We start from the raw sequence: 24,201 nt of genomic DNA, 5'->3' as shown, positions 1-24,201 counted from the left end.
CCTCCCTCATTCCAAAGCTACACAGATTAGTAAGTTAATTGTTCACACAGGCATAATTGGATGGTGTGGATTCGTTGGGCCAGAAGTGCAGTATCTTGAAATCAGGAGTTCCCAAACTTTTTTATGCTGTGGATCCCTACCATTAACCGAGGGAACCCATGCACCCCAGGCTGGGAAGCCCTGCTCTGAATGAGATAAATAAAACAATCTGTATAGGCTGGTATCAGGCAGTCCGACTTACATTCAATACATCGGCAGCCCATTCTCAAGCAGCGGGTGTAAGCTTCCAGCGAGGACTCACTGGAAAACTGGTCGCCGGTCAGGTAACTGGAATGAGAGGTGAGAGTCAGAGGTGGCACACGGAGAGAGGAAAGTTCACTGCTGATGCACGTTAACCATCCCGACAGCACAGAGGCAGAGCAAACCACAAGTTATACCTTCCTCGTTCAATGCGGCACTTTCACAAATGGAAGATCTAAATGCTCATCTCGGCGACTGATCAAAGCTTTTAAATCTCACGGACTTTTTCTCCGCTTTCACCGCTGACTTAGCAGACTAGATTTCCCTCCTCTCTAGCTCTAATGAAGGATCCTTGCCCCGTTGCTCTCCCCATTGATCTGCAAGGTTTAATTGGCGTGGTTTGGGGATTGGGCTCTGCAGTTCGTGTTGTGATGTGTTTCTGCTTCTGGTCGCTGTTTTGTGCGATTCTGATCGGGGCGGCCTGCTACATGTGACAATAATAAACCAATACCAATACCCAAGTAACATCCTGGAGAATCTCCTCTACATCCTCTCCAGTGCAATCTGCACCCTCACAGCATAGCAATCGGAACTGCACAGAATATTACCGCTGTGGCCCAACCAATCGGAAGTTACCGCTTGAGCAGCCAAAACCTTTCTAGTTACGCTGTTGTCTTGATTGCTTCGGAGATGTCACGTAGGCGCAGAGCAAGAACGATGACGAAGCAATGTGATTTAACATTTTTACTGCGTCACGTTACCCACAACGAACTGGGCCCGCTGAGATGAAAATCTGCACACTCGAAAGCACGCACAAGGAGAGAGAAGGAGCCTTGGCATGTAAAGAGGAACATCTGATGCACCACACAAACTATCAGCTGAAGATGCACTCAGCACATTCGTGCAATCTGTCCGATACGGTTCAAGAGACTCGAATTTCAGAGGAGTGCAAGCAGATGGGGAGTAATTTCTACCCTACTGCTTCCAGATTAGTTGTCAGCCACTTCCATCTGAGCCAAGGGTTTGGGAACAATTTATTCACCTCTCTATCCTCTTACCTCTTTTCCTGCCCCACTCCTCCCCTTTCTCAGATGGTCTACTCTCTTCTCTGATCAGATTTTGTGTTCTCCAGCCCTTTGCCTTTTCCATCTATCACCACCAAGCTTCTCACTTCATCCACCCCTCCACCACCATATAGCTTGTCCTCCTTCTCCTTCCCCCCATCTTTTTATTCTGGCATCTTCTCCCTTCCTTTCCAGTCTTAATGATGGGTCTCAGCCCAAAACGTCGACTGTCTATTCACTTCCACAGATGCTGAGTTCCTCCAGCATCTTGTGTATGTAGCTTTGGAAACTTCTGCCTTTCTCTGTCCCAAAGGGGTGTGGATTCTCAGGTTGTTGAAAAATATTGAAGGATAAAAGTAAAAAGAAATCAGAACACAGAGCGGTGCCACGGTTGCGTAGTGGTTAGCACGACGCTATAACAGCTCAGGGCCAAACAGAGTTCAGAGTTCAATTCGAGCGCGGTCCGTAGGGAGTTTCTACGCTCTCTCTGTGACCATGTGGGCTTCCTCTGGGCTCTCCGGTTTCCTCCCTCAGTCCAGAGTCAAGTCAAGTCAAGTTTATTTTCATTTAACGACATATATGTATACTGTCAAACAAGACTGCGTTTCTCTGGACCAGGGTGTAAAGCACCGTAGTGTGCATGACACACGTAACACACAGAAAGATGAAATTTACAGATGGATTACACATAAATAAAGAAACTGAAGTGCATAAATTAAATAAAGTACTGAACAGATTAACCAGTGGCACATTAAATGCGGTGCAGCAGGTAGTTCAGAAGTCTAATAGTCTGAGGGAAGAAACTGCTCCCTGTTCTGACCGTTCTTGTTTTTATGCATCAGTCCCCTGCCTGATGGTAGAAAGTCAACGAGGATGCTGGATGGATGGGTGGGATCCTTAATAATCCCAGTAAGTAGGTTAATTGGTCATTTTAAACTGCTCTGTGTTTAGGCGAGGGTTAAACAGCTGAGTTGCTGGGAAGGAAGAGCCTGTTCCCACTCTAAATAAAATTAATGATGAAGGTAGGCAGTAGGACAAAGGGAAATGGTGCTGAGGGAAAGGATGACGCGTGTGTGAGGGAGCCGGCAGTCAGTCTGCACATCCGCAGCTGTGTAAGCTTAAACCACTTGACAGGATAAACTGTTCGTAGGTGTTCAATTGGAACAGCTACTTCCTATCTACCTTTGGACCTTGGATCGTGTTGCTGTACTTCCATCCAGAGCCTATCAGTACACAGGATGTACGGAGCGACAGCAGCAGGTGCAGTGCCCAAGAGCCGGAGCTAATCTGTGGATCCAGCCCCTCCCAGGCAGGCCGGATAGAACACAGCTCCAGGAATCACTGACCCCGTGAGCCACGCTCCCCGGTTATCCCAGAGCTGCCTATTGAAGCATTTCCCACACTCCTTATAAACTCACCAAGGCCCCATTCCCATGCTCCCTGTCTCTATCCCCTCTTTAAACTCACTAGGAACTTGCTCCCAAGCACCCTTTAAACTCACTGAGGACCCTTCTCCCCACACTCCCTATAAACACACTGTGCTCCAATCAAACACTCCCTTTAAACGCAACACTCTGCTGTTCCCAAACTTCGTGGGCCCCTGTTCCCTCACAACCTTTAAACTCATCAAAGCCCTGTTTCCCATATTCTCTACTAACTCACTGTGGCCCATTTTCAACTCTCTTTAAACTCGCAGCCTCATTTCTCACACTCCGTTCAGACTTAACAAAGCCCCAATCAAACAGTCCCTGTAAACTCAACGCGGCCCTGTTTCCAAATTCAAGTGGGCCTTGTTCCTTCGCAGCCTTTAAACTCACCAGGCCCCTGTCTGCCATGCTCTCTTTAAACTGCCCAGGTTTTGCCTCCTGCATTTACCTAGGATCACTGGAAACCACAGCGTAGCATCCAACCTGGAACTGACAGTGTGTCGGTGTATTAACCAAAAATCGCTCCACTGGAGTCCTGGCATGCTTAATTATCAGAGTTCCCCACCCACACTGTTAATGTAACAACTTGGAATTCTGTAGCCTTACACATGGCGTGCATGTCACTGGCTAGACAACAACTTATTGCTCAATATTAATTGAAATGAATGGGTCACAGTCATAGAACACAATAGTACAGAAACAGGCCCTTCAGCCCATCTTGTCCATGCCTAACCACGAATCTGCCAAGTCCCATTGACTTGCATCCAGACCATTGCCCACCATACCCCTCTCATCCATGTACCTATCCAAATTTCTCTTAATTGTTGAAATCAAACCCACATCCATCACTTGTGCTGGCAGCTTGTTCCACACTCTTACTACCCTCTGAGTGAAGTTCGCCCTCACGTTTACCTTAAGCATTTCACCCTTCACCCATAACCTCTAGATGTAATCTCACCCAGCCTCAGTGCAAAAGCCTGTTTGCATTTACCCTATCTATACCACTCATAATTCGGTACACCTCCATCAAATCTCCCTTCAAACTTCTACGTTCTAGGGAATGAAGTCCTAATCTATTCCACCTTTCCTGATAACTCAGGTCTTCAAGTCCTGGCAACATCCTTGTCAATTTTCTCAGCACTCTTTTAATCTTATTTACATCTTTCCAGTAGGTAGGTGACAAAACTGCACACAATACTCTAAATTAGGCCTCACCAACTTCTTATACAACTTCAACATAACATCTCAACTCCTTTACTCAATATATTGATTTATGAAGGCCAGGGTGCCAAAAGATTTCTTTATGACCCTATTTACCTATGACACCACTTTTACGGAATTATGGATCTGCATTCCCAGATCCCTCTATTCTACTGCACTCTTCAATGCCCCGTCACTCACTGCATAAGACCTACCCTGGTTGGTCTTCCTAAAGTGCACCACCTCACACTTGTTTGCACTAAATTCCATCTGCCAAGCTTCAGCCCATTTTTCCAGCTGGTCCAGATCCTGTCTCAAGCCGCGACAGTCTTCCTCACCGTCCACTACACCCGCCATCTTGGCGTCATCTACAAATTTGCTGATCTAGTTTACCACATTATCATCCAGATTATTGGTATAAATGACAAACAACAATGGACCCAGCACCAGTCCCCGTGGCACACCATTAGTCACAGGCCTCAAGTCAGAGAGGCAACCCTCTACTATAACCCTCTGGCTTCTCCCACAAAGTCACCATCTAATCCAATCTACTACCTCATCTTGAATGCCAAATGACTGAACCTTCCTGACCAACCTACCATGCAGAACCTTATCAAAGGCCTTGCTAAAATCCGTGTAGACAACATCCACTGCCTTGTCTTCATTAACTTTCCTGGTAACTTCCTTAAAAACTCTAAGATTGGTGAGACACAAACTTACCTCGCACAAAGCCATGTGAATATCCCTTATCAGAATACTCAAATATCCAGTCCCTTAGAGTACCTTTCAATAACTTTCCCGCTACCAATGTCAGGCTCGCCGGCCTATAATTTCCTGGCTTATTCTTAGAACCTTTCTTCAACAACAGAAGAACATTAGCTATCCTCCAATCCTCTGGTACCTCACCCATGGCTAAAGATGTTTTAAATATCTCTGCCAGGCCCTGCAATTCCTGTACCAGTCTCCAACACGGTAGCATCTTGTCAGGCCATGAGAATTTATCCACCCTAATCTTCCTCAAGGCAGCAAACACCTCCTCCTCTGTAGTCTGTACAGGGTCCTTGACCTCGCTGTTGCTTTGCCTCACATCTATACACTCTGTCATTCTCCTGAGTAAACACAGATTCAAAAATCCATTGAAGATCTCCCCCATCTTCTTTCAGCTCCATGCGAAGATTACCACTCTGATCTTCCAGAAGACCAATGTTGTCTCTTGCCATCCTTTTGCTCTTAATATATCTGTAGAAGTCCTTAGGATTCTCCTTTACCTTGTCTGCCAGAGCAACCTCATGTCTTCTTTTAGTCTTCCTGATTTCTTCCTTAAGTGATCCCTTGTGTTTCTTATACTCCTCAAGTACCTCATTTGTTCCTGCCTGCTTATACTGGCTATGCACTTCCTTCTTTTTCTCAACCAGGGGCTCAATTCTCTCAAAAACCAAGGTTCCCTTAACCTGTTATCCTTGCCTTTTATTCAGAAAGGAACATACAGACTGTACGCTCAAAACTTCATTTTTGACAGCTTCCCACTTATCAAGTACACCTTTGCCAGACAACAATTTGTCCCAATCCACTCTTGCCAGATCCTTCCTGACACCATCAAAATTGGCCTTTCTCCAATTTAGAATCTCAACCTGAGGACCAGACCTATCCTTCTGCATATTTACTTTGAAGCTAATGGCATTATGATCACTGGATGCAAAGTGTTCCTCTACACAAACTTCTGTCACCTGCCCTGTCTCATCCTCTAATAGGAGCTCTAGTATCGCACTCTCTCTAGTAGTTGGGACTCTTTAAACTCTAGTAGCTGGAACTTCTAAATGTACGAAACCTTTCCTAAGCACATTTGACAAACTCTTTCCCATCCAGCCCTTTTACAGTATGGGCATCCCAGTCAACAGGTGGAAAGTTAAAATCACCTACTATCACAGACTTATGTTTCTTGCAACAGTCTGCAATCTCTCTACAAATTTGCTCCCCTAAATCCCACGGGTGGTCTATTATAGAATCTCATTCACGTGGTTTTACCTTTCTTATTCCTCTGTTCTACCCATAAAGTCTCGCTAGACGAGCTCTCCAGTTTGTCCTGAGCAACACTGTGATGTTTTCCGACTAGTAATGCCACTCCACCAGCTCTATCACGTCTAAGTCAATGGAACCTCAGAACACTGAGCTGCCATTCCAGCCCCTCCTGCAACTAAGTCTCACTAATGACTACAATGTCATAATTCCAGGTGTTGATCCATGCCCAAGCTCATCCACTTTTCCTACAATACTCCTTGCACTGAAATATATGCCGCTCAGATTATTAGTCCCAATAGGTTCGACCTTTTGATTCCTGACTTTGTATGTAGACTTCACAATAATTTTCTCCACAAGCACCCCACTACCTGTTCTGGCACTCTGGTTTCAATCCCCCTGCAACTCTAGTTTAAACCTCCCCCACCCCTCCCCCAACCCCCAAGTAGAACTAGCAAACCTTCCCACTAGGATTATCAGTCCTGTCTCATTCCCTAAAAGGAAGTTATCTCAGTCCCCTACACTTAAAAGCGTCATAGAACACTACAGCACAGAAACGGGCCCCTCAACCGATCTAGTCCATACCATACTATCATTCTGTACCTGGACAATAGTTCTCCATTGCCCTCCCATCTACGGACTTATCCAAACCTCCCTTAAATATTGCAATCAAACTCGCATCCACCTCATGCTGGTTCCACACTCTGCATGAAGAAGTTCCCCCTCATGTGCTCCTTAAACATTTCACCTTTCACCCTTAACCCATGACCTCTCATTCTCCCTTAACTTGGAGGAAAAAGCCTGCTTGCATTTATCTACACCCCTCATAATTTTAGCGGTGTACATCCCACCTCAGGCCAATATTAGGCAGCCTCTAGACAAACTGAGCGATGTAATCAACAGGCAGGAAACAGCACATTCTGATGCCTTCCCCATCATTCTGGGAGGTTTCAACCAGGCCAGTTTGATAAAGTCACTAAATAATTATCAACAAATCACCTTGGGCCTCAAATCACCTTGGATCCTCAACTTCCTAACCAGAAGACCACAGTATGTGTGGATTGGAAATAACATCTCCAACTCACTGACAATCAACACTGGTGCACCGCAGGGGTGTGTGCTTAGCCTACTCCTCCACTCTCTCTACACCCATGACTGTGTGGCTAGGCACAGCTCAAATGCCATGTATAAATTTGCTGATGATACAACCATAGTTGGCAGAATTTTAGATGGTGATGTGAGGGTGTCGCAGCAACGGCCTTGCACTCAACCGAAGAGCTGGCTGTGGACCTCGGGAAATCAATCCTCATAGAGGGATCAGGAAGGGAGAGAGTGAGCAATTTCAAGTTCCTGGGTGTCAATATCTCAGAGGATCTAACCTGATCGCAACATAACGCTGAAACTATAAAGGCGGCAAGACAGCAGCTGTATTTCAATCGGAGTATGAGAAGATTTGGTTTGTCAACTAAAACACTCAAAATCTGCTATAAATGTAGCATGGAGAACATTCTAACTGGCAGAATCACCGTCTGGGATGGGGGAAGGGGGGGGTGGTGCTACTGCACAAGATTGGAATAAGTTGCAGAAACTTGTAAAATGAGTCAGCACCAACACAGGTACTAGCCTCCGCAGTATCCTCGACATCCTCAATAAGCGGTGCCTTAGCAACGCAAGGTCCATCATTAAGGATCCCCACCACCCAGGACATGCCTTCTTCTCATTGTTACCATTGGGAAGGAGGTACAGAAACCTGAAGGCACACACTTAGCGATTCAGGAACAGCCTCTTCCCCTCCGCCATCCGATTCCTAAATGGACATTGAACCCAAGGACACTACCTCACTACTTCATTATTTGTTTTTTGTACTAATTATTTTAACTATTAAATTTCTGTCAAATTTCCCCTCATTTTCCTTTGCTATACCCAAGGGCTGGAGTAAGAACAACAGATTTCCTTTTCTTCAGAGTACTAAGTAAATCTGTCAGTTTTTATAAGAATTTCTGACACTATCTTCTTTTAAAAATTCAGATTTATTTTGTTACTGAAGATCAATACCCCAGCTGTTGTGGCGGTTTGGAACTCAAGATCCTCCACTCCAGAAACTAGTCCAGCAATTTAACTGCTGTGTTCTGCACTACAAAAGCAACAGGGGAGAAGCAGAAGTAAGTTTTATCCCAAAACATCATAAGACAGAGGGGAAGATGGCATTCTTCCCCTCCGCTATCTGATTCCTAAATTGGCAGTGAACCCATGAACACTATCTCACTTTTTTAACATATTTCAGTTTTGGCACAATTTTCAATCTATTCAATATACATATACTGTAACTGATTTACTTACTTTATTATTATTATTATTATTATTTCTTCTATGTTATGTATTGTATTGAAACACTGCTGCTAAGTGAACAAATTTCATGACACATGCTGGTGATAATAAACCTGATTCTGATAGAGGAGCGGACGCAGGCCATTCAGCTCCTCTGCGCCTGCGCCACCATTCGATCACGGCTGATTTCATTTTCCTCTACCTCATTCTCCAGCCTTTTCCCCGTAACCTTTGACGCCCTGACTAGACAGGAACCTATCAACCTCCACTTCAAATATACCCAATGACTTCCCTCCACAGCCATCCATGTCAACAAATTCCACAGATTCACCATGCTCTGGCTGAAGAAATTCCTCTTCATCTCCTTTCTAACTACTTAGGAAAGATACAGAAAGAGCAATCTGTACAGCCAGAGTAGAGAAGTGGCGAGAGAGATCTGAGTTTAAGTAGAGAAACTTTACCTGGATTAAATTATTCACTTAGACACTGCATATGTCAGTGACAGGACCACTTGGAAATACACTATATAAAACAGGTATTTGGGACTACATTACCACTTTAGCACGTGGAGTTAACGTGGAGGTGATTCCGACTGCAGGGCTGGTGGGGCCATTACTCACGTGTTGTGTGACGATGAAATCCAGTAATGTGACAGCGGGTTGTTCATCTCTTCGATGCAGACCTGATCAAATCTCGAGTCCCAGATGGAGTTTTCTTTGGAGAAGAGGAAAGTCAAGAACTGAAAAGAATGTGAAAGAAAAAAGTGAAAGGTTTGAAACAATAACTTGATCATGCTGAACCCACCAATGCATTTACAAGTGCCAGTCCACCCTTCCACTATGTTATTTTATACCCATCCTCAATCCACTAGTTAGCTCAATATCCTGTCTTAACACACCCCTCTATGTATCTCTCCAGTCCTGATCCAGGGATTTGACCCCAAACTTCGACAATTCGTCCCCACAGATGCTTCTTGACCTGATCGATAGGTCAGTAGGCAATTGAGAAACCAAATCCCTTGACAAATAGGCCATGCTTCACAGTATGAGGGTAATCTTACTTCATCGAGGTAGAAGAAGGGATCCTCGATCTCCCGAAGAGGATCTCGGAGGTAATTGAACATGAATTCTCGTACCCGCTGGATATCTGTCGCCCACAGTTCCTGGACAACGAAAACAGAAGGTCAGAAGGATGAAGGTTATGAATGGTGAATTACTGAATGTTTAGTTGAGTGAGCAGGAATTACTGAGATAGAATTCAAGACTATGAAAAGTACTCCAGCAGATGACAATAGAAGATTTCAAACTTATATCAGATTGATTTGGTCTTATTTCCACATGGACACACCTTCTCCCTGCTCATCATCTACCACCACCCTTCTTCACAGCAGAAGGAAGTGAGTTAATAGCAGAAACCCCCCTTCCAACAGACAGGGTAACGGCAAGTAAACTTTTTCCACTGAGGTTGGGTGGGACTACATGGGTTAAGGGTGAAAGGTGAAAAATTTAAGGGGGAACTCAGAGGGTTACAAGAGTGTGGTCTGGGTTCAGGTCAATGGTGCTAGTCAGCTTAACTAGTTCAGCACAGACTAGATGGGCCGAAGTGCCCGTTTCTGTGTTGTGCTCTTCTATGACTCCTCAACCCCCAACAGGAAAACATATGCACTCATCCACACACTTTGAACTTACATTGGCTTTTAAGTTCCTTCCCTATCCAAAATAAAAACAGAAAATATAAGATAAATTCTGAAGCCACATTCTTTACTTAGAGATCCTGCACAACATCAGGCTCTTCGAGACCAACCGGAGCACCCGCACAGTCGCAGGGAGAACACACAAACTGCTTACAGAGAGCGGCAGGATTCATACCTGCTTCACCGGATCTGTAACAGCACTACCCCAACCACTACGCTATCCTGCCGCCCTTTCGAAGAGCAGGTGACAGCTTTCGACTGGTTAGTAATAAGTAGTAAGCCGATGTCAAGAATAGCTGAAAATGTAACAACCAGATTGCCTGAAGCGCTCACCTTCTGGGAATTAAACTTCTACTAAAAGAGAAAATCGAACAGTATTGTCTAGGCCGACTTCTCTGTGACTCCAGGCCAACAGGAAAGTGGCTGCCCTCTGAAATAATCCGACAAGCTCTTCCTCTGTTTCAGAGCTCCTGTGCACGGTCAGTGGCAGTTCGAGGTGGTGGCTCACCGCCAGTTTTCAAAGGAAGTTAGGGGATGGGCAATATTGGCAGGTTCACAATAAATAAATCGTTTAAAAAGAAACTTTGCCAAGGGGAAGGGGTGAGTGGTTTCACTTACCTTTTGGTATTCCAGCAGAAACTGCTGGAAATCTTGAAGGGACACTTTGCTGAGTTCCAGTTTATCACAGCTCCTGTTAAGCAGAAAGGTCACAAGTCATTAACCATGGAAATGAGCCTGGGTTGAACCTAGGCAACTGGTGAAGGATTCTGAACCTTCCCTCTGGAGCAGGGGTTCCCAATCTTTTTTATGCCATGGACCCCTACCACTAGCAGGACCCATCTATGGACGTCAGGCTGGGAACTCCCGCTCCAGGTGCTGGATCTCATCCACGCGTAGCCAAAACTAAACAGACAAAATGCCGTTCAGATCATCACAATAAGACACAGGAGCCGAATTTGGCCAGTTAGCTCCTTGAAATGGCTTCATCATTCACCCCTGACCTACGCTAATCCAATTTCCCAGGACTCATCTTGTGCCCATCTATACCATGATGCTTCAAGTGTTCATCTAAATCAGGAGCCCCCAAACTGGCATCCACGGACCCCTTGGTTAATGGCAGGGGTCCATGGCATCTAAAGGGTTGGGAATCCCTGATCTAAATGCTTCATAAGCACGAGAGTACCATCTTCCCATGATGGTGCGCTAGATTCTAACCATTCTCTGGCTGAAAATAAATTCTTCCTCAGATTACGACTAAATCCTCTAGCTCTTACCATAAAGTTATACCCATGTATAATCCTATGACTCTAATAAATGATATACAAATTACTTAACAACAACGAACAATTATTTCTTTAATAATAAGTAATTATAAATACATAATGATTTTAGAAATGCCAATAAAGTGGATAAAGATATACGGTAAAGAGGTGACTATGAACTTACTGCCACATAGACTTTAAAGGGGAACTAAGCATTAAGGAACAAGGACACTTGGGATTTATAAAAAAGCCATTAAAGTTAGGGCGCCACAGTAGCGTAGCAGTTAGCATGATGCTATTACAGCTCAGGGCACTCCGGAGTTTAGAGCTCAATTCCGATGTCATCTGTAAAGAGCTTGTACGTTCCTCCCATGACTGCATGGGTTTCCTCCAGGTGCTCTGGTTTCCTCCCACAGTCTAAAGACATACCAGTTCATAGGTTAATTGGTCTTTGTAAATTGTCCTGTGATTGTGCTAGGGTTAGATCAGGGGGTTGCTGTGTGACGTGGCCCACTGGGCAGAAAGGGCCTGTTCCACTCGGTATCGCCAAATGAGATTAAATGTGGCAGGTTTAACTTAAAGAGTCACAAAAAACATTCCAGAGTGGGAGAAGAGCAATGCAAAATCACTGCCTGAAGCAAGAATCTGACAAGTATCTCAAGCTCTATGTAAGTCGGGAGATTCTCGTCACCCTTGGAGACAGTAGCTATGGTTTTCAAGTTCATGATGTGTGTGTGGGCAAGGTTTTCAAGCCGGGCTCCAAGGCTACCATTTTACTGAAGTCCTTGAGCTACTGATCACATCCCAGTATTTAGTTCCAAGGTTTGTGGCTTTACTGGCAGCTGAAAAAGATAGACTGTCGAAGAGCACTGTTCTACCACGAATGGGGAAAATATCGCTGACCATTTGCAATTTCTACTGAAACAATTAGAACTACAACATTTAGGAAATACCTCGAAACAAGCTGAGGGGGTGTTAATGAGGTGTATTAAGTGTTAGCCTTCATTAGATGGGGGACTGAGTTCAAGAGCTGCAAGGTAACATTGCAGCTCCATAAAACTCTGGTTGGACCACACTTGTGTTCAGTTCTGGTCACCTCATTGTAGGAAGGATGTGGAAGCTTTAGAGAAGGTGCAGAGGAGACTTACCAAGAGCATGTCTTATGTGGAAAGGCTGAGGGAGCGAGGGCTTTTCTCTTTGGAGCGTAGGAAGATGAGAGGCAACTTGACAGTAGAGGTTTGTAACAGGCACAGATAGGGTGGGCAGCCAACACTATGTTCCCAGGGCAGCACAGGGCAATACCAGAGGACATCCTTCTCAAGTGAGTGGGGAAATGTTTAAAGAAGACAAGTGAATGGAGACAGGTTTTCTACACAGAGTGGTATGTGCCTGGAATGATCTGTTGGAGGTGGTAGTAGAGGCTGATACCTTAGGGATGTCTAGAGAGGCATACGTATGAAAGAAAAATGGAGGGTTATTGGCCATGTAGGAGGGAAGAGTTGCATTGATCACGGCACAGCGTTGTTTTCCGAAGGACCTGTACTATGCTGTACTGTTCTATGGACACAGCAAACTCCAGGGCATAGAAAGCAATGGACTAAGTGCTGGGAAAAGGCATTATTAATTTATGTGTACTTAATGATCAGTAAGCTTGAGGTATGATGAAAATTCTATTTAGAATCATCGAGCACGACAGCATACAAACAGGCCCTTCCAGTACATGCTGAACTAACACTCTGCCTAGTCTAATCAACCTCCATGCCCACAGTCCCTCATGCACTCTCTTGAATACTGAAATCAAACCTGCATCCATCACTTCCACACTCTACTCACCCACTGAGTGAAGAAGTTTCCCCTCATGTTCGCCTTAAACCTCAGAACTCTTCAGAAAGGAAGTATCCATTATTAAGGACCCCATTACCCAGGAACATGCCCTCTTCTCATTGCTACCATCAGGAAGGATGTACAGAAGCCTGAAGGCACACTCTCAGCGATCCGAGAACAGCCTCTTCCCCTTTGCCGTCCAATTTCTAAACTGACATTGAACCCATAAACACTACTTCACTTTTATTACTTTTGTTTTTGCACTACTATTTTTAATTTAAGTGTATTAATATACATAAATACACTTACTGCAATTAATCTTTTTCTATGTTTATCAGTTTGTTTTGCTGCTGCTCAGTTAACAAATTTCACGACATATGCCGGTGATGATAAACCTGATTCTATTTCCGATTCGAAATGTTGCACCTTTCCGCATTTTATGACTCCATGTCTCTAAACGCATTAACACTTAAATAATATTTATTACACTTAATGCCGCCTGACTATTGCAGGAAGGTCAATTAGCCTTACACACCTTAATGAATTCATTAATTTATTGACTGAGATAAAGTACGGAATAGGCACTTCCGGGCCTTCGAGTCGTGCTGCCCGGCAACCCCCGATTTAATCTTAGCCTAATCACAGATCAGTTTACAATGACTAATTAACCTACCAACCTGTACATCTTTGGACTATGGGAGGAAGCCCTTACGGTCACGAGGAGAACATACGAACTCTTTAAAGGCAGCAGCAGGAATTGAACCTGGGTCGCTGGTACAGTGTAAAGCATATATGTCAAACTCAAGGCCCGCGGGCCAAATCCGGCCCGCGGTGGAATTATCTTTGGCCCGCGAGATAATATCTAATTACTATTAAAGCTGGCCCCAGTAATCGAAGCGCCTATGGCGTATGATATGGCTAATGCTGAGTTTATTCAGGTACCAGGTTTTCAGGGTTTTTAGTGTTTATTCGGCAGTCTTCTTCATAAGAAACGGAATTTGTAAAGTGAAACACTTTGTAGTTATAGCAGAGACTGAGACACATGAGAGCAGGCTGAAAAAACGGAGGCAACGAAAGCTGCGTTCGCACGCGTCCGACTGATCCGGCCCGCATGAAGCTGCATTTTGCTCAATCCGGCCTGTGACCTAAAATGAGTTTGACACCCCTGAAAGTGTGGTGCTAATCTCTACGCTACCATGCCGCCCCCAATTAAGATCCGATTAAATACTCTTTGCTATTCGCCTAACAACCTGAGCATTCAAATGACCAACATTCATGTCCAGATTTAACTGCTATTCTGACAGAAGCTTAAGTGCAGGGTACAATGGCCACTCCCGGCAATAACTCACTTGATCTTATTACAGAATCAGGCTATTTGGCCAAATTCATCCACACTGACCAAGAAATCCATTTAAGCTGGTTACATTTGCCTGCATTTGACACATATCCACCTATATCGCTCCTATTCATGTCCATGATTTAGATCGGGGCGGCTTGCAGGTAACAAATGTTACAGCACGAGATTGAACTGAACCGAAACTGAATATGTCTGGACTCTTTCCATGACTTTTGTAGGTTGGCGTTTTATGTTCTGTGTTTTTCATTTGTTTTGGTTTTGCCATTTGCGTGATTTAATTATTTTTGGACGCTGGGTTGAGGGGTTTGATGTTTTACTTTGAACAGGTTCCGCGGTTTTCTTTGCTCGTGGCTGTCTGTGGGAAGACATATGCATATATGTATACTGCATATATACTTTGATAATAAATGTACTTTGAACTTACCAAAACGCTTATTTTTGATATTGTTATTGTACCTCATTCAACTTCTTCACATGGCAAGTTTCTTATACTGTGAAGGGATTGCCCTCATGTCGCTTTTAAATCTTTCTTCTCACACCTTAGAAGCTATGCTTCTAGCTTCAGATTCCCCTTCGATGGAAAAAAGATTCAAAAATTCGAAGTACATATGCAGTACACCACCATGAGATTTGTCTTCCCTGTGTGCATTCACCCTGCTTTTGGCCCTCGTGATTTTAGACAACTCTATGAGACCATTCCTTTGTATCCTTTACCGCTTGTTAGGTAACGCTCTGCGGTCAGCATGTGTCCCTCCATAGACTGTGTGTCCATTATTGTGGGATAGTCCAGAGCACACCAGGACACCAGCATGCAGGATACTCAACTAAACTTTATTGATAACCCTCAGTGCTATTCCTATGCCAATTAGTTGATCACACCAAAACGGTAGGAGTTCACATACTGTACAAGCAGGCTTATCAATAAAGCTTAGTTGAATACCCTGCATGCCGTCATCCTAGTGTGCTCTGCATTATCCCTCAATAACGGACACAATATGTTGCCAGAAGTGGGATAGAAATAACACTATTAACTACCACGACATAGACAGCACGCTTCAAACATTGGAAATGACAAATGAGTTGAGTGAGAGGAAGTATGTCTTAAATATTTCAAAGATAAAGATTAGTTTTATTTGTCATATTCACGTCAAAACACACAGTGAAATGCTCCGTGTGTGTCAGCGGTCAATACTATACGAGGATGTGGGCGCCATGGTAGCATGGCAGCTAGCGTGACGCTATTACAGTTCGGGGGTGGGGGGGGGGGCGATCCGGAGTTCACAGTTCAATTCTGACGTGGTTCTGTAATGAGGCTGCATGTCCTCCTCGTGCAATGCGCGGGCTTTCCCGGGATCCTCCGGTTTCCTCCCACAGTCCAAAAGATGTACTAGGTAGGTTGCAAACACGAGGAAATCTGCAGATGCTGGAAATTCAGACAACACACACAAAATGCTGGTGGAACGCAGCATCTATAGGGAGAAGCACTGTCGACGTTTCGGGCCGGGTCCTGACGAAAGGTCTCGGCCCGAAATGTCGACAGCGCTTCTCCTTATAGACGCTGCCTGGCCTGCTGTGTTCCACCAGCATTTTGTCTGGGTAGGTTGACTGGTCATTGTAAATTGTCATGTGATTAGGTTCGAGTTAATTGAGTTTGTCGGGGGGGGGGGGGGGGGGTTCTGGGGTTTGAAGGGCCAGAAGTGCCTACTCCACACTGTATCGCTGAATAAATCAGTAATATACGCTGGAGGCAGCCCACAACTGTCGTTATTTTGCTTCATGCAACAACTTAATTACCCTAACATTTACGTCTTTCTAATGGGGGAAGAAAACATCTTTTGGGTGAAAGGTGAAATATTTAAGGGGACCCTGAGGGGGACCTTCTTCACTCAAAGGGTGGTGCGAGATTGCAATGAGCTGCCACCGGAGCTGGTGGATGCGAGTTCAATTTCAACATTTAAGAGAAATTTGGATAGGTACATGGATGAGAAGGTTAAGGAGGGCTATGGTCCTGCTGCAGGTCGATGGGGCTAGACAGGTGACCAGGCTGCCACAGACTAGATGGGCCAAAGGGCTGTATTAATCTATGACTTTAAAAATTTAGCCAGTCAGAAGTCACTGCTGCATGCAAAGAGTTGGGTGGGGAACATGGGCAGTTACTGTCAGTGACGGTACCTGCAATGCCACAAGCTGCCAGTAAATACACACAACGCACAGCCAGGTTAATTTCCTTCACTGCTGAGGGACAGTGAGCCGATCGTGGCAGAGTACTGTGCACAATTCAAGCCAGCACACAGCAGGTAGCATGCAGAAGGTCTTTGTCCGAGGTTATAGATCATTAGCTCAACGCTCAGAGACCGAAGGCAATTTGTGGAACCCTTAAATCAAGATGGTAGTCGGTGGAGACCTTTTCTTGCACACTTGAGGGTTCTCTGCTTGTTTGCCTCACAGTCTAAAAGGCTGGAAGGATCTTGTTTTTTTTTTCCAATTTAAAAAAAAACGCTTTGTGCCCTAAGCTCATGAAACCTTGATGCAGTAGGTAGCATTTGTTTTTTATTCCACGAGGATGGCTGTATTCAGTTAGGCGTGTGCTGGGGTTGGAGGAATGGCCGTCTGTGTGGGTGGGTTGGGACGGCGGGAGGGAGGAACGGGCTTGTTTTGGTGCTTGTTGCGTTCTGTGTCGCTCTGCTGAACATTCTCAGCATGCTACTCACTGTACGTTAGCGCCAGAATGCGTGGCGGCACCTGTGGGCTGCCCTCTACACACCCCGAGGAGCGTTGGTTGTTAATGCAAACGGCGCATTTCGCTGTTATGTTTTCATGTACGTGGAGCGCTGCTGCAGGAAAGCAACATCCATTATCAAGGACCCCCAACCACCGAGGCCACGTTCTCTTCTCACTGCTGCCATCAGGAAGAAAGTACAAGAGCCTCAGGACCCGTAACACCAGGTTCAGGAACAGTTACTACCCCTCAACCATCAGGCTCTTGATCCAGAGGGGATAACTTCACTTGCCCCATCATTGAAATGTTCCCACAACCAACGAAATCACTTGCAAGGACTCTTCATCTCATGTTCTTGATATTTCTTGCTTATTTAGTTATTACTATTATTTTTTTCTTCTTGTACTTGAACAGTTTGTTGTCATCTGCGCTCTGGTTGAAACAATGGCCTAGTTGGTGTGGTCTTTCGCTGATTCTGTTGTGGTTATTATTCTATAGATTTATTGAGTATGCCCGCAGGAAAATGAATCTCAGGGTTGTATCAGGTGACATATGCATTTTGCTAATAAATTTATTTTGAGCTTTGAAATATATATTAAACTGAATCTGAATCTGACGCCTTCAGATGGTTTAAGATTACTAGGTTGAATGTCCAAAGTTCTATGACAGCTGAAGGGATAGGATCAAACTAACTCACATTTTTTCAGCAAGCACGAAAGGGTGCTACGTGTCACCAAGGCTCGGCAAACAACATCTAAAGACTTTGTCCACTTACCTTTGAAGATAAGGGATGTCCATCTGCCAAAGGAGAAACAAAACAGAATCAGAAACAAGGGTCTCTGTCCATACATACAAAAAAATTCTCTCCTTGCCCGTAGCGTCAACAATGTAACAAGAGTCCAGCTGGCCTGTATACTGAGCACAATACACTATTACCCCTCTGCAATTTCCCCTAAACCATAAGATTCAGGAGCAATTTAGGCCACTTGTCTGATCGACTCTGCTCCACCATTCCATCATGGCTGATTTATTATCCCTCTCAACTCCACTCTCCTGCCTTCTGCCCGTAACCTTTGACCCCCTTACTAATCAAGCTGCCAACCTCTGCCTTAAATATGCCCGATGACTTGGCCTCCCCAGCCATCTGTGGCAATATTTCCTCAGATTCACCACCCTCTTCCAAAAAAATTCCTCTTCATTTCTGTTCTAAAGGGACATCCTTCTATTCTGAGGCTGTGCCTTCTGGTCCTAGATTACGCACTATTGGAAACATCCTCTTCACTAGACCTTTCAATATTTGACAGGCTGCAAAGAGATCCCCCTTCATGTCCTCATACACGCCTCACACATTAACCCTTTCATTCCCATAATCATTCTTGTGAACCTCCGGCTCACACCCAACCCCAAGAGAAATCTTATTAGGAGCGCAGTCGCAACACAGGAACAGCACGTAAACCGGCCGCTGACCAGAACACCACCTGTTCATCTCCCAAAACTACCTGCATTCCTCTCTCCACCTGAAAGCAGCGACTTAAAAAACTACACCACAAAAATACGTCACTTGACCCTTGTAGCCCATGTCAATTGTGGAAGTTGTGGCAAGGCAAGGGTTAAGATGGTGTGCTGGCAGACTGCAGACATGGTGCAGTCACAGTAGTTGAACGTGGCCACCAGACACACCCCAGAGAAGATAAAGATGCTAACGAAATTAAGCCTGATGGCACTTACTAGCTATTGGACAGTAATTTTACTCATTCTCAAATATTATTGGTCTTTAACTGATTGACTTATTGATTATATACACCTGAAATACTGTACTGTGCAAAGTCTTAGGCACATACAGTTTGGTGCAAAAGTCTCAAGCAGATACATATAGCTAGGGTGCATAAGACTTTTGCACAGTACTGTATTAACTTTATATATTGCACTGTACTCCTGCTGTTAAGAAACAAATTTCTTGACCTATGTGAGTGATGATAAACCCGATTCTGATATGGGTCTCTCTTGTGGACTGACAGTGAGAAGGGGGCAGGGAGAGGGCATCATGCTTGGGAAAAGGGGACGGGAGAGGGGAGGGAGTGGGAAGCACTAGAGAGTCATTCGGTAAAGATCAATAATTGTTTGGAATCAAATTACTTTTCCTGGTGTCTCAGGGCTGGGTGTGTGTGTCTGCACCCACACCACACTCTGCCTGACACTCCTTCTCTGCCACCTATCTCACATCGCATCCTCGCCATTCCCAATATCCTTTGCTCCCGCCAGATTTACAAACTCACTCCCTACACGTTAACAAATACTTCACTGTGCTAAAATCTTAGGCACCCTCACTGTATATATATATATATATATGTGCCTAAGACTTTTGCACAGTTCTGTATGTATAATGATTGGTACTTAAGTATGCAAATAACCGGATTTAGAAGTGCACAAAGTTTCTATGGGATAAAATTTGGCAATTCTGAGTAAGAACTTTAGAGGGGCTGAACTAATCCCCTTGTGTACAAGTAAATAAATTATGGTTGACAAGTTCTCAGAGTCCTGTTAATCAGCAATGGCACAACCATTATTCTCCACAAACACAAGAGAAGCTGGAAATCCAGAGTAACACATACAAAATGCTGGGGGAACCCAGCAGGTGAAGGGTCTTGATTCTTGATCCTGCTCCATAGACGCTGCCCGACCTGCCGTGTTCCTCCAGCATTTCGTTTCTGTTGCTCATTACGCTCCAGACAAATTTCTCACTATACGCCCTCTCACACAAATCCCTGACCTCACAATCTATCCTCTCACGGCCCCTGCACTCTATTACCTCCCTGTGCTTTCTCTGTAATTGTAGCAACAACGAAAATCTTCAATGTTTCATAAACTTTTTCCAGCTGCATCCAATTAGAGCAACAGAGCAACACCTTAGTGGAAACAGTGTAGTAATAATTAAACTTCTTCATCATTAAATATCTCCAGGAAATATTTATTATAGTTCTTTACATAACCAAAGTGATCACAGCTGAACCATCGTGGCCGTGGGTGTCATAACTATATCCTTCTCTTTGAAACCCTGCACTACTTCCATTACTCACATTTTTCTGAGCGTCGTACATCAAGCTACGATACAGCTGAGCGAACTGGCAGTATGTGACATCTCCACTCCGTAGTTCCATATCCTGAGAGCAGGAAAAGATGTTAATGATGCAACCACTTCCATCACTAAAGATAAGCCAGTTTACTGGTCAGATGGGGAGACTGGAAGCTCCCACAGCTCCCTGATCTTGGTGTAGAACAGAAAAGCAGTCACAACCAAGTGAACAGTTGGATTTCATTACAATGGTGTTTCCTGAAACGTTTCAGAGTTATGGTGATTTTGAACGGGAGACACTGGAGTGTGGAGACTCCAGAGATTCTACAGTTGCTGGAAATCCACAGCAACAGATATATAATGCTGGAGGAACTCAGGGGGTCAAGCTGCGTCTTTGGAGGGAAGTGGACTGTTGGCTTTTCAGATTGAGACCCTTCATCGGGGCTGGAGGGCGGTGGGATGGGGAGATAGCCAGCAGAAAAAGAGAGGGGGAGGAAGGGGTGGAGTCTGAGCTGGCAGTTGACGGGACGAGGGGGAAGATAGGCAGGTAGGAGAGGAGTGAATGGGACCGATTCAAGCAGCTGGCAGGTGATAGGTGGATCTAACAGATAAAGGGCTAAAGAAGATGGAATCTAATAGGAGAGGACTGTAGATCATGGAATAACGGGAAGGAAGTAAGGTGGGAAGGGAGGAAAGAGTAGGTGCAGGGCAGATTGAGGGAGTGGGAGAGGAGAAAGAGAAGAAATGGTGGGGCTGAAATAAGGGAGAAAGTGTGCGTGTGTGAGGGTGGGGGGGGGGGGGGTGGTGAAGACTCCGTACCAGTAGTTAGCCATGTGGCACAAAATGATAAGAACATAAGAGATAAGAGCAGGAGTAGGCCAATCGGCCCCTCAAGCCTGCTCCACCATTCAACAAGATCATGGCTGATTCAATCTTAACTCTAGTTTTCACAAAGTCAAGTGCCCAGGATGGACACGTGGTTGTTGAAGCAAGTCTGGGTGAGCATATAGCTGAGATCTGTAGAGCAGCAGAGATCACAAGGGGGAGAAGTCTCACAGAAGTCCCAAAGAGAGGAGGAAATCTCCTTCAGAGTAGGCATATCTCAAAGAGACTTGGCAACAGAATAGCAAAATTGAGACAGAAGGGACACATGCAGTCTCCATCTGTAGTACATTACAAGTAAAAGTTTGAAATCAGATAAACAATAAGCATATTTTCAAGTTTTTGAAAGTGCTTTGATGTCTGTTATTTCTGTCAACACCATGTAACATCATGTGTAAAATTACACCGTATAGCTTACAAACATGTGCAATGACAGTTTTTAGCATATTGACATGTATATTATTCAGTACATTAGCATTGTTTAACATGTATTTACATCTGATAAGCATGCAAGATGAAAATTTTGTCTGGCTGAATAGATTGAATTCAAGAAGAATTACCGTGATTTTTTCCCGCAGATATTTCATATTGGGCACCCGGTAATTAACTTGAGACAGCATGCTCTTCAAATCCTTCACAGTGACCCTACGAAAAGAAAAAATGTCCAATAATCCTCAGAGTTCTTCCTGCTTTGTGATTTGAAGCAGAGCAACTATATCGGAGCTCTCCTCTGCTAAACGATGATCTCTTGATCCCCAATTATTTGTCTACCCACTCTGCGATTTCTCTGCAACACTATATAATGCATGGTTTTCTTTTTACTCTCTCACAAAACACCTGATTGACCTGAGATATCTGCATATGCATGAATGCAATGAACACCCCATTCACCTCAGACGTCTACATGAATGCAGCACAGAGACAGCAGTGTTTAACGTTCAGTCTAGGGTGTCTGGAGGAGTGCTGATGTGAAGATATACATGTTTGAAAATTATATTTAACTCAAAGGAAGTACTATGAATGCATTGTAACTACAGAAATTGTCCTACTTTTACCTTGGATCTTTAGCACATAAAAATGTGATGTAACGTTGGGTCAGAGAGCCTCTCTCCAAAGTGACTCCAAATGTTGCCAGCCTGAGTCTGCCAAATAATGGCTTTTATACAACCAGCTGTGTGACTCTCTGGTGGTTTTAGTTGACAGTCACAACATCTGGGGGCAATTATGGTCTGTATTGCATGTGGGCCTTGATTGGAGGAAAACGAATAGTCGACCTTTTGGGTCAAGACACACTGTCACCACAGCTTTGCTATTGTAGGAGACACGCATCTCTTCTCTATCTGCATTTTATTATGTGTTGTGCGTTTACCGTTAACACTGTCAAGTTGGCGCCAGCGTACAATGCTCCCTCGGTTGACATCATAGCAAACCAGATAGCAAACAATAAAGTTATTTTTTACTTCTTTTATGTCTGTTTTTTCACAGATGGTTAAAGTCTGCAATTTTCAGTTTGGGGGTCGTTTGAGTGACTCAGAGAAGATTCTGGGAAGCGAACGCATACTCGGACGGCCTCGATGTGAAGAAACTTTGAGACAGGGCGCAGGCTGACATTTTACTGCATTTTGCCAATTAAAGCATAGAGGAAGATTGAGACATCGAGGCAAATGCAGAAGGCGAGCAAGAGTTTCAGTGCTGATTGCCTGCCTTTTGTTTGTTGTGGAGAAGGAGACTGTGAGCTGCCTTTTGCTGTGTAGCTCCCTGTAGCAGGTGGGTAGGCCTCTCTGCCTCACGTGCTGTCCCTCTTTCGATGAATGTCAAGTGATATCGTAGGACAGTATCATGGTCTGGATTGAATTATTGCATATACCTTTTTTATATAAATACAGCTCTGCGGTGATAAAAGTTCTGATTAACTTTTCTATATATTGTAAGGTTGGCTTGGAGTTGGGTAGTGGGAGGGTGGGGTGGTAACTAACTTTACACGATTCTACTATGGGTGTTTTTCCTTAACTGTTATGAACTGTACATTTCATATGTTTGTTTTGCACTGTATAAACCTTTTTTTTAAAACTTTTTTTGTTTTTGCATTGTAGAAACTTATAAATTTTTTTTTACTGTATTTATGGATTGTGGACTTCAGACTTATAAAGCACTCGTGAAACCACACTTGGAGTATTGTGTGCAGTTTTGGGCTCCTTATTTTAGAAAGGATATACTGACATTGGAGAAGGTTCGGAGAAGATTCACAAGAATGATTCAGGAATGAAAGGGTTACCGTATGAGGAACGTCTGGCAGCTCTTAGGCTGTATTCCCTGGAGCTCAGGAGAATGGGGGGGGGGGGGGGAATCTCATAGAAATATTCCAAATGTTAAAAGTCCTGAACAGGTTAGATATGGCAAAGTTATTTCCCATGGTAGGGGAGTCTAGGACAAGAGAGCATGTCTTCAGGATTGAAGAAATGTGGAGAAATTACTTTAGTCAGAGGGTGGTAAATCTGTGGAATTTGTTGCCACGAGCGGCTGTGGAGGCCAAGTCATTGGGTGTATTTAAGGCAGAGATAGATAGGTTCTTGATTAGCCAGGGCATCACAGGGTATGGGGTGAAGTCCGGGACTGGGGATGACTGGAAGAATTGGATCAGCCCATGATTAAATGGTGGAGCAGACTCGATGGGACAAATGGCCTAATTCTGCTCCTATATCTTATGGTCTTGTGGTTGTTATATTGTGTTTTTTTAATTACCTGTTCCTTTTCTGTTTTGTTGTGGGAGGGGAGGGAGGTTGTTCTGTTAGTTTTTTTGTGTGGGAGAGGGGTTGTTTTTTGGGGGTTGATGTTCCTGTTTCATGTTCTACGGGACAAGGGGGGTTTTTGGGGGGATGAAGATCCGAATGCTGTTCTTTTTTGTACGGGGGGTGGGGGTTTGATGTTTCTCCTGCAACAACTTTCATGTTCTTTGTTTCGTGGCTATCTGGAGAAGACGAATTTCCAAGTTGTTTATGGATACTTGCTTTGATACTAAATGACCCCTTGAACCTTTTATTATGGTACCTAGTCACACGAGTGTGAGTATGATAAAAGCAAAGGGAATAAGTTAAGTATTCTTGCTATTTCATTTC

General features: G+C 44.3%; 1 protein-coding gene across 2 annotated transcripts in view; it reads right to left on the bottom strand.

The window, feature by feature from the left end:
• The window catches only part of plcg1 (phospholipase C, gamma 1), a 184,650-nt gene that overhangs the window by 60,420 nt on the left and 100,029 nt on the right, over nucleotides 1-24,201 (bottom strand). For both annotated transcript variants that reach the window (XM_073062029.1, XM_073062028.1), the window contains exons 5-11: nucleotides 21,646-21,730; nucleotides 20,208-20,291; nucleotides 17,906-17,928; nucleotides 10,587-10,659; nucleotides 9,336-9,437; nucleotides 8,896-9,014; nucleotides 242-327 (exon numbers count right to left, since the gene is read on the bottom strand). In XM_073062029.1, coding sequence (XP_072918130.1) covers nucleotides 242-327; nucleotides 8,896-9,014; nucleotides 9,336-9,437; nucleotides 10,587-10,659; nucleotides 17,906-17,928; nucleotides 20,208-20,291; nucleotides 21,646-21,730 — 572 coding nt within the window. The remainder of the gene's footprint in view (nucleotides 1-241; nucleotides 328-8,895; nucleotides 9,015-9,335; nucleotides 9,438-10,586; nucleotides 10,660-17,905; nucleotides 17,929-20,207; nucleotides 20,292-21,645; nucleotides 21,731-24,201) is intronic.

This window comes from Hemitrygon akajei, chromosome 11 (genome assembly GCF_048418815.1).
Source record: "Hemitrygon akajei chromosome 11, sHemAka1.3, whole genome shotgun sequence".
Classification (NCBI taxonomy): Eukaryota; Metazoa; Chordata; class Chondrichthyes; order Myliobatiformes; family Dasyatidae; genus Hemitrygon; species Hemitrygon akajei.
This window is presented reverse-complemented; position numbering and strand designations above follow the sequence as displayed.